This window comes from Hakea prostrata, chromosome 11 (assembly GCF_041222555.1).
Source record: "Hakea prostrata isolate BN-2017 chromosome 11, UWA_Hpros_2, whole genome shotgun sequence".
Taxonomy (NCBI): Eukaryota; Viridiplantae; Streptophyta; class Magnoliopsida; order Proteales; family Proteaceae; genus Hakea; species Hakea prostrata.
Window position 1 is genome coordinate 6090269 of NC_142610.1, and position 10510 is coordinate 6100778.

The window sequence follows — 10510 nt, forward strand, 5'->3', positions numbered from 1 at the left end:
AGCGCCGGCTGGAAGATTGAGCTTGTATACTATGGGGCCAATTTGAGTTGTAATCTGATAGGGGTTGTAGTAACGATGGCTAAGCTTCTCATTAGGCTTTTTGGCCAATCTTTTGAATCAATATGGTTGGAGTTTGAGAAACACCCCTTCCCCTACCTGGTACAAAACCTCTTTGCGGTGCTGGTTTGCTGAATTTCTCATTCGATCTTGTGCGACCCACAAGTTGTGTTTCAACTCCTCTAAAATGCCATCTTGTTCCCGAAGATAAACATCAACTTCATTCACCTTGGAAGAATCTCCCTCCCACCTTAGTAGTGTTGGTGGTGCATGCCCATATACAACTTGGAATGGGGTTAGCTTAGTAGCTGAATGATAAGTGGTATTATACCAATATTCCGCCCATGGAAGCCATGTAGTCCAATTGCAAGGCTGCCTAGCACAGAAACAATGTAGATAGATCTCCAAACTGCGGTTTACGACTTCGGTTTGGCCATCCGATTGGGGGTGCTAGGCACTGCTGAATCTAAGTTTGGTCCCCGCTAGTTTGAACAGCTCAGTCCAAAAATTGCTCATGAAGACTTGATCTCTATTGGAAACAATGGATTGTGGAAACCCATGCAATCGAACTACCTCTTTGCTGAAAACCATAACAACATCCTTAGCTGTGTATGGATGAGTAAGGGGAATGAAATGTGCATATTTTACGAGTCGATCGACCACCACGAACACTGGGTCCCCTCCTTTAGTCTTCAGCAGCCCACCAATGAAATCCATGCTGATGTCCTCCCAAATCTGATTTGGGATAGGTAAGGGCTGAAGTAGTCCCTTTGGTTTCATCGATGGGTGTTTGCTCCTTTGGCAAGTATCACAACCAGCCACAAACTTTTTAAAAGCCCTTTTCATCCCTATCCAATACACCACAACAGACAGTCTCTTATGAGTGCATATGTATCTTGTGTCCTCCAAATGGTGTAGCGTGAAACTCAACCAGTAGTCTAGGGATGTATTTTGAATTTTCAGGAATCACCAACCTTCCTTTATACAAAAGGGTCCCGTTCTTCAGCTGATAATTTGGAAATTTTGTTGGACCACCCAATAGTGACTGGGTCACACCCTTGTACCGCTGAGAATTACATACTTCCTCTTCTAATCCCTCTCCTTCTTCCCAAACTGCTGCTGTGAGGTTAGAGAGTTGGACTTCCTCCTCTGTGCAAAGCGACAATGCATCTGTAGCCTTTTTCTCACATCTTGGTTTGTGGATGATCTCAAAATCAAATCCCAGTAGTTTTATGATCCATTTCTGCTGATTTTCTGCCATTAGCTTCTGATCCATCAAGTATTTCAAGCTTCTCTGATCAGTGCACGCCTTGAAGTGACTCCCCCAAAAGGTAATGTCGCCACTTCTGTACTGCCAATACCATAGCCATCAATTCCTTTCCGTAAACTGACTTGGTGCGAGCTCGAGGTGAGAGTGTCTGGCTCCAGTATGCAATGGGAGGGCCCTCTTGCATCAACACAGCACCTAGGCCCAAACTTGATGCAACTATCTCCACTACAAACTCCTTAGAAAAACCAGCCATGGCTAATACCGGAATGTAGTCATTGCTGTTTTTAGAGCTTCAAATGCTGAAGTGGCAGTAGCATCCCAGTGAAACTTATCCTTCCTCAACAAGTTTGTATGAGGAGCGGCAATTTTCCTGTACTCATTAATGAATCTCCAGTAGTACCCTGTTAGCCCTAGAAATCCCCTCAAAGCCTTAAGATTCTTGGGTATTGGCCACTCCAATATGCAACTTATCTTGCCGGATCTGCTGCTACTCCATCTACTAAAATGACATGTCCCAATAGTCTAGTGTAGTAACGGCAAAGGAACATTTCTTCTTGGTCACCACCAACTTGTGTTGTACCAGCAAGCTAAAAACCACATGAAGGTGCTGCAAATGTGCCTCCATGGTCCTATTAAACACCAATATATCATCAAAAAAATACCAACACAAATTTCCTCAAGTGTTTTTGGAATACCTCATTCATGAGTGCTTGAAAGGTGGTTGGAGTTGAACATCCCAAATGGCATTATGAGGAACTCATAGTGACCGTCATGAGTCCTAATGTTGTCTTCTCGCTGTCCCCTTCAGCCACACGTATTTGATTGTACCCTGATTTGAGGTCTAATTTGTTGAATGTTTTCGCATCTCCTAGCTCATCGAGCAATTCGTTGATTGTAGGTATAGGGAACTTGTCAGGTATGGTTAGCTTGTTGAGTGCTCAATAATCCACACAAAATCGTCATCCCGTCTTTCTTCCGCACTTGCAAAATAGGGCTGGAATAAGGGCTTATGCTTGGTCTTATTAAACTTGCTTCCAACATCTCACCAACCAACCTTTCTACCTCGTTCTTTTGAGAGTGTGGGTAATGGTAAGGTCTGATGTTAGGTGGGCTACTTCCCTCGACCAGCCGTATCGAATGGTCATACATTCGCTTGGGGGGGGGGGCAAGCCAATGGGATCAGTGAATAAGACCTCATACTCTTTTAGTAGCGTATGCACTCCCTCATTTTGGTCGGTTCCTGAGGTAGAGTTTTTATTCATAAGTTTAAGCAAGAATCCTTCACCTCCAGCGTGGATAGTCTGCCAAGGCTGGCCCCAAGCAACTTCCAACCTGAGCAGCGAAGGATTCCCATTCAATTTCACCTACTGCTGATTCCATTCGATTGCAGAGTCTGAGTCTTCCAATTGCTGCGGATGTCGCCTAGCGACGATAACCACTCAACTCCCAGTATCATGCACGCTACCCAATTCGAAAGGGAGTAAATCATGTATGAAGCTGGCCCTTTCAATTTCAATGTGAATACCTCGCCATATCCCTTGTCCTTTTACAACTTCACACATCCCAGTACTACGTGAAATGTACTTACGCCTTCTACCCTCAACCCCAGTGGTTGTACCAATCTTTGGGCGATGAAATTAAGTGTTGCACTGCAATCCACCAAAACCGCCACTGAAGCTATTTGAGCTCTGAACTTCATTGTATGCGGTGAATCGAACCTTGCCAGTGAACTGTGAAAGAGCTCTACCCCCAACGACTCGTTTTTTATCCTTTCTTCTTGCTCAACTATTACCAGGTCATCTCCTTCGTTGTCCTCTGTTGCTTCTCCTTTGTGGAACAACATAACCTTGAACTGTTTAAATGGGCACTGATGCCCTTTCGAATATGGTGCGTCGCATCGAAAATAGATCCCCTTGTCCATTTTCACCTTCATCTCTTCGGGCATTAACCACTTCAACCGATTGTTGCTGTCGGAAGGAGTTGCCGTCGTCGCCTTCGATGAAGATGAAGCTGCGGGTGAAATTAAGACCCCTGTTGCTCCTTTAGTGCTTCGATCGTTACTAATCGAGCTAGGTCTAGTTTGGTTTGAAAAACCGAGCGATTATTGGCTCATGGTCCACCCAACATGCCCCCTCCAATACCCACTCCTTGTTAGGCCCCTCCAGATCCCCATGGCATGATGGGCTAGCCACTCAAGAATTGTTTCGGCCCATACAACACTCCATTTTTTGCCTCTTTGGACTAGGCCAAGTCCATGATATGGGCTAAGGACTTGGGTTCGAATAACTGAACTTTAGCCCTAATTTCCTCCCCAAGCCCAGACATGAAGGCACCATTTAACCATTCTTCTTCTCGTACTCCGGCGGCCGCTGCCAGAAGCTCGAATTGGCTTTAGTACTTTGTGACAAAAGTGCTATGCCTTAATCCACAAGTGCCTTTTGCGGAGACTTCGCCTGAGGTGATGCAAATCGACGATGCAACTCCTTCAATTCTGCCCATGACTGAAAGGGATGTTGCAGCTCCCTGAACTGAACCCGTCCCAACGCTGGACCTTCAAAGTTGATGAGTGTCGTTTGAAGCTTATCATCTTCATTCAATCCCTGTATTGTGAAGTATTGCTCTGCCCTACTCAGCCACCCGTTTAGGTCCTCACCCTTGAAAACTGGTAACTCAAGGTACCTTGGAAGAAAATCGCGTTGACTCGTCTTTGTTGGACCTCTCTTCTCTCCTCGAAGGTTGTCCCCGACGGTGGTATGCTCGCTTTCTCCTCTTCTCCCAGTCAGAATCTCCGTAGAGTGTGACTCCACCTCCAGTGCCTTTCCCTTTGCCAAGTATGTTCTCAACTCACTCACAAATGCTAAATGGCTGTGCTCGACTTTGTTGAGTTTAGAGTCTATTTCAGGCATTTGGTCCTGCAGCTCCCTCATACTTGATTCAAGAACTTCAATTCTTGTCTCCATCTTGCTTCTAACCATTCCCTAGACTACGTGCTCTGATACAAAGTTGATATGACTCTCTTGTAGTCACCCTGGATCTCTCCCAATCACTAATGAAAGTAATAACTACTAACATTCACCATTACGGAATAGTAAGAACAAAACAAAATAAAACTCATTTCATTGAATAAACTCTGATAATCCACACGAATAGATACAACTCTGAATTCTATTCGATGAGATTCAATTCTTAGAATTAGAAGAACAATAACTAAACTCTGTAATCGATACACATTACACAGACTCCACCCCATTACATATTCAATGCCCTGCCCGAGAGGTTGCCCTCTCCTAGCAAGCTCTGCTTGCTCCTTTTCCTTCTTTCTCCTCCCCCCACTTCCATAGTTGTCACTCGCCTTGGCGTCCTGGCGGCATTAGAGGGTCTAAGGCAATACTCGCCTCAGTTGGAGCCCACAAGGCTGTCACCTCGGAAGCATCGGACCCTGAGACGACTGCCTTATGGGATTTTAAAAAATCACCATTTTTTATTCTAAATCAAAGGCCAAAAAATAAATTAAAAATTAGATTCCACTTGAAAATAATCTAATGGTTGAATGCTTATATAAATGTTACGTGGATGGATCATTTGTAACATTAATTCATTAAAAAAAAAAAAAAAAAAAAAAAAAGGGAAAAATCGAGAATTTGTCGAGTGAAAACCCAAAATCCCGAACGTCTCTCTTCTTTCACTTTGCCTCTCCCTCTGCTACTCTCTTCCAGACGATCGACGACGACCACCAGTGACACCGGCGACAGCCAGCGACATCACCGGCGACAGCAGTACAACTGCTTTTATTTCTGCGACTGCTAGTGACACCTGCGACTCTCTTATTTCTGCTTTTTTTTTTTTCGTCATACAAAAACCACCTTAGTTGCAGCGGCAGCAAGCCCGCAACCTCCAGCGGCAGCGGAAGACTATAAGAGCAAGAATTTTTTCCTTTGTATACTTCTCGCTTTCGGTCGCTCTCGAGTTGGCAGCACTGTATCAGACAGCTAAAGTTTGTAACTTCTCGACTCACCTTCTTTTTCTATTTCTATCTTTGATGAAATCGTAGGATTTTTTTCCTTTGTATACATTCATTTAGCCTATCAAGATGATTGCATTAAAACTGATGTTTGGGTTTACCGTTTACCTGCTGGTTATTGGCTTGTGTGCTTTTGATCACCCTGTCGTTCTTATTAATTAAGTAAGATTGATCACCATTGCTACTAGTAGGTCCCTGCAAACAGCCACAGAAAACCTGCAGTATTTTGGTTTAGACTTGGATCAGTTAGTTGTCTTGATTGATTGGTTTTCCATACTTGACGATATACTGGAATTCTAGCGGAAGAATAAATTCAAGAGTCAGAATGGGATTTTTCTCAAGTTAGGGAGCTTTTGCTCTTCTGATTGGGTGATTGGGAAATTAGAAATCAAGACAGAACATCTGGATTGATACAGGGATTTTAGAGTTCAGAATATAAAATCAAGAATGACCAAAATTATTGATTATGAAGTAAGCAGTAACGAGATTCAGAAGAAGAATGACTCAGTTTAGGAATCAGAATTTCAGGAACTTTAGTTGCAACGGGAAAATCAGGAAACTTGATACTTAGAGAGTTGAGAATTAATGGAATTAGTGTATGAGATGTACACTAAAAAGTAAAAATTTCACCTAAAATGCCTCAACCGCCTCAAAAGCACCTCGGAGGGTGCCTCGTCGACTCATCGCCTCAACTAGCTAAAACCGCCTTGCATCGCCTCGTCGCCGTGACAACTATGCCCACTTCTCGCATGACCCCCTCTTATTCTCTACCCTCTACCCTCCACCCTCCACCCTCCTAACAAACTCCCATTGCTCACCAATCTTTCACTGCCATGTGGAGGCTCCTCTGCATGCCCCTGTTTCAGTGAGGTTATGGATGCTGCCTAATAGTATCATGCCATTTGTCCCCTGCTGGTTGGGTTCCCCCCCCCCCCAAAAAAAAAAAAAAAAAAAATCTGCCGGTGCTGATCCCCTGCTTCCCTTCCTATTCTTCCTTTTGTAGACGTGAGTTATAAGGAGCTTATCAGATACCCTTTTTGCAAACCCCTAGACCCTCTCCTTTGGAATCAATAATTGTCGACATCACCCTTTAGGTCTACAATGTGAAACCAAGCATTGAAGCAGCTGACTTGGAGATGTAGCCTTGTATAGAATAGTAAGGGCTAGTCTTCTAGGATCTCAAATCTAATAGCCAGGATTTTAGGATTTTGGCTAGTTTCTTGGGGTACACAAGAACATAAGTATTAGTGATTCGATGGGAATGAAACTTGGAAAGAAGTTCAGTAATGATATACGGAGATGATCCTTAAGTTTTGGGATGGTTTTAACCTTTAGGTTTGTGTAGATCTAAGTTTGAAATTTGGGTTTTATGAGAAGTACAAAAATTCAGAAAAGGGGGTTAAAACCTTGAATTTTGGATGACATCATGATGTATTCTCTTGATTGGAAGAAGGGGATAGTATGTTTATGTTGTGGTATGGATTTCCATTGGATTCTAATGGTTTGGCTGGAAATCGGTTTTAATGGCTAGGTTATAAGGGAAATGGAATATAAAGGAAAAGGGTAAAGGGGTTGGGATGTAGAGGAGTTGAAGAAGAAGAACTCATTGTAATCACAGAGCAGCTCCTCGAATGCTTGAAGTTTCTAATGGAGACCAATTAAGCATAGTTGTCAAGGCGTCGCCTAGGCATTTGGGCACCTTCTGAGCTCCTCAAATCGGTGTCGCCTCATTTTCAGGCAATAAGGCGACCGCCTTGGGGTGTGAGGCATTGCCTCAAGAGCCTCGGACGCCTTATACCCCAAGGTGTCCATTTTTTTCTTTCTTTTTTAAATCACATGAAAGATGTCAAATCGAAGGCATATATTGAATTACTTATTAGATTCCAATTGTAAAGTATCTATTGTTTGAACCTATATGCATATTTATAATGATGCTACATGTGATCAAATGTTAAAATAAAAAATAAAAAAACAAACAAAATCGAAAGAGAATAAGTTCTTGACTCGAGTCTCACACTCTCACTCTAATCCCTAATCTCTTTCTCTTCCTCTCTTCTTCTCTTCCATTCCCGTGACGACACTCTGGGAAGCCGCGCGATAGATGACTTCTTCTCTTCCTTTCTTCCTGCGACTTTTTATTTAGGACCTACTATGTGTGGTTTGTAGTATGTTGGATGACTTGAGGTAGGCTAATATTAGTGTATGTGTGTGTGTGTGTGTTTTTTTAAATTTTTTTTTATCATATAAGATATGATAGATTTATAATGAATTGGAGTGAATGAGATGTACACTAAAAATTTCACTTAAAACGCCCCAACCGTCTCAAAAGTGCCTCGGAGGGCGCCTCATCGACTCATTGCCTCAACTAGCCTAAACCGCCTCACATCGCCCTCATCGCCATGACAACTATCCAAATGAGGCAGCTTTGAAGAACTGTAGGAGAGAGATGGGGGACTAGTAAAACTAATTTATAAAGCTATAATACTCAAAATAAACTTTTGTTTAATGAAATGTGGACTCAGCAGTTGCATCAATGTATATAGACACACTGGCTGACATTAGACTTTGGAATAAAACTATGACTAAAATAGAAACTAAGACTCAATTAGGACTGGATTTCTATTCAAGGTTAACTTCAGCTTTCTTTTTGGAATTACAACTTCAAATAAGACGTAAATAAAACAGTTTATTAAAAATCAGAATAACCTGAAGCTAAATCCACAATATCAGGTACCCCCTTACACCTGACCTACACCTGAGGCTGTTTTTACTGCATCACTTGGGGTTGGATTTTGGACTCCTAGCTATGTCTTCTTCTCCAGCTCTATTCCCTGATGATTGTAGTTGTGGACAGGCGTTGAAGGTCAAGATTGCAGATTAACATCGGCAGTTGTAGCAGTGGCAACTTGGGAAGGCAATTCATTGCTTTTCTTCTTCTCATGTCTTTGCCCCACTGCTCCCTTTTTCTTCTCATTCTCTATTTCCATCTTCGTTAAGTGAATCATAGCTCTCTCTTTCCTACAGGCTACAAGCCAGCCCCCCCCCCCCCCCCCCCACTTCTTCTTTCACAGATGGATGGATCTATTTCACACACATATACCAAGTGTGCTTTTCTAGGCAGGGAGCTCTTTTCCTGACCTTACCCAGTAATGAACATGATAGCTTATATGAGCTTTCTGAATAAAATTTGAACTTAGCTGAGTAAAATTTTAAACACCTGAAACAATATTTGTAATTTGTAATTTGTTGGGGGCATACTTTAAACCTTGATTGGTCTAGTGGACTTTCTGTCACTGGTCTACATAACATACTCCTATATGTTATTTATGGACTATCCTAATAGCAGAAAAACCAGGCAGCTGAAAGGCCTTACACTGTCTGTGTACACTTAACCATCCTTGTACTAAAATGTTATTTACATTGTTGAAATATTTCTCTCAACTGTTAAATCCTTAATGGTGAAGCGTATGATTTAATTTTGTGAATTGCCAAAATGGCTATCTTGGTGAATTTTATGACTTAAACAGCTTGAAGAATACAATGGCATATGTTTTATGGTGAAACCCTTTGTTACAGACACAACTGCGAGCAAGTTTATGTCACTTGGTTTTGATGAAAATGGAGGACCTGAAGCAGGAAAAGGTTCCAGTTTTGCCGTGGATGAGAAACCCTATTGATGTTAGTCTCTTTGAAGAGTGCCCTCTTGCACTTCTTCCATTTTTAGATCCCAGGTGATTCCCTGTTTATATATTTAGTTTTTTTTTTGTTTTTCTTTGTTTTTCTTCTGTTAAACAACCCCTTAAACTGGAATTCTTTTTGTTTTTAAATCTGGCATCATCCAATGCTCTTTGTGTAATGTTGTCTTCAGTTTTTGTAGTTAATCTTCTATCAAGCGTCTTCGTACTTGAAGGGACTTTTTCTCATAATGAAAACTTTTTCTTTGGTGCTTCTTGAGATTATTCCTCCCCCACTCTACATCAAATGCATTGTAATCACTAGAGGCTTACTTTTAGTATCCATGTCACAACATTGTCAATTGACTTATGGTTGAATTAGACACTCGAGGGAAACTTACCATTAGCAACCCATTCCATTAGCTTCTATTTGGATTTGAAAATTGATTGTTGAGTATCCTAATTCTTATGGTTATTTTACATGCTAATTTTGATACTTATTGTCATTATAGGGAGTCGCCTATTCATCTTAAGATGTTGAAGAAAAATTGTGTTTCTTTTTGCGCCTGTAATATCCATGTATGTAGTATTCTTATGCAATGTGGATTTCTTTTATTTTAGGTATATTTGTTCAATCATAAATAAAGAATGTGATATAGAGGATGACGTTTTCTAGAGATTTAAAATAGGATCAATGAAGTGGAGAGGTGCGTCTGCGGTTTCGTATCGTTGACTTATACCTTAAAAGCTCAAAGGAAAATTGTATAGGGCTGTTATATGATCAGGTATGATGTATGGGGCAAAACATTGGGCTGTTAAAAAGCCATATTGATAAACTTAGTGTAGTAGAAATGAGAATGCTGTGATGAATGAGCTGCAAAACTAGGAAAGATAAAGTAAGAAATGATCATATTAGAGTTGGATTAGGAGAAGCTTTGGTAAGTGATAAGTTTCGAGATAGTCGTCCAAGGTGGCATGGCCTTTGTTCAAAGGAGGCCTTTTAAATGCCTTTGTACGGAGGAGTGGTTTAATCCATGTTGAAGGAATTAAAAGATCTATAGGCAGACCTAATAACCTTAGGAGAAGTGGTGAGAAAACATAATGCATGGCTTAGGCCATGTGTCTGGTATGGCCTCTAATAGAGCTGATGGAAGGCAAGGATCCATGTAACTAACCCCATTTAGTTGTGATAAAGCTTGTTTTTGTTTGGCTTAATTTTTGTTTGATGTTGCTTCGTGCTCAACTCTTCTCTAGTAAGTAATCTCCAGTAAGTAAGATGCACGCCGATTTCAACACTAGTCGAAATAAATAGCTTTACATAAGGGGATATATTTGGGCACTATTCAGTACAAGTAGATGATTCCAACCATTTACATCTTATCTATTTGTTAGTTCCCAGAATTGTGGCAATGACTGGTTAAAAATAACCTAATCCAAATTCATTTTTGATTTGTTAGTCTCCTAGGTGTCACTTGAAGAAATTTGTGA

At 41.4% G+C, this 10510-nt stretch overlaps 1 protein-coding gene across 1 annotated transcript in view; it reads left to right on the plus strand.

Moving 5' to 3' along the window:
- The first annotated feature begins 4936 nt into the window (after positions 1-4936).
- The window catches only part of RH1 (RNA helicase 1), a 46211-nt gene continuing 40637 nt past the window's right edge, over positions 4937-10510 (plus strand). The window contains exons 1-2 of the mRNA XM_089140802.1: positions 4937-5321; positions 8925-9079. Coding sequence (XP_088996928.1) covers positions 8961-9079 — 119 coding nt within the window. The 5' untranslated portion in view covers positions 4937-5321; positions 8925-8960. The remainder of the gene's footprint in view (positions 5322-8924; positions 9080-10510) is intronic.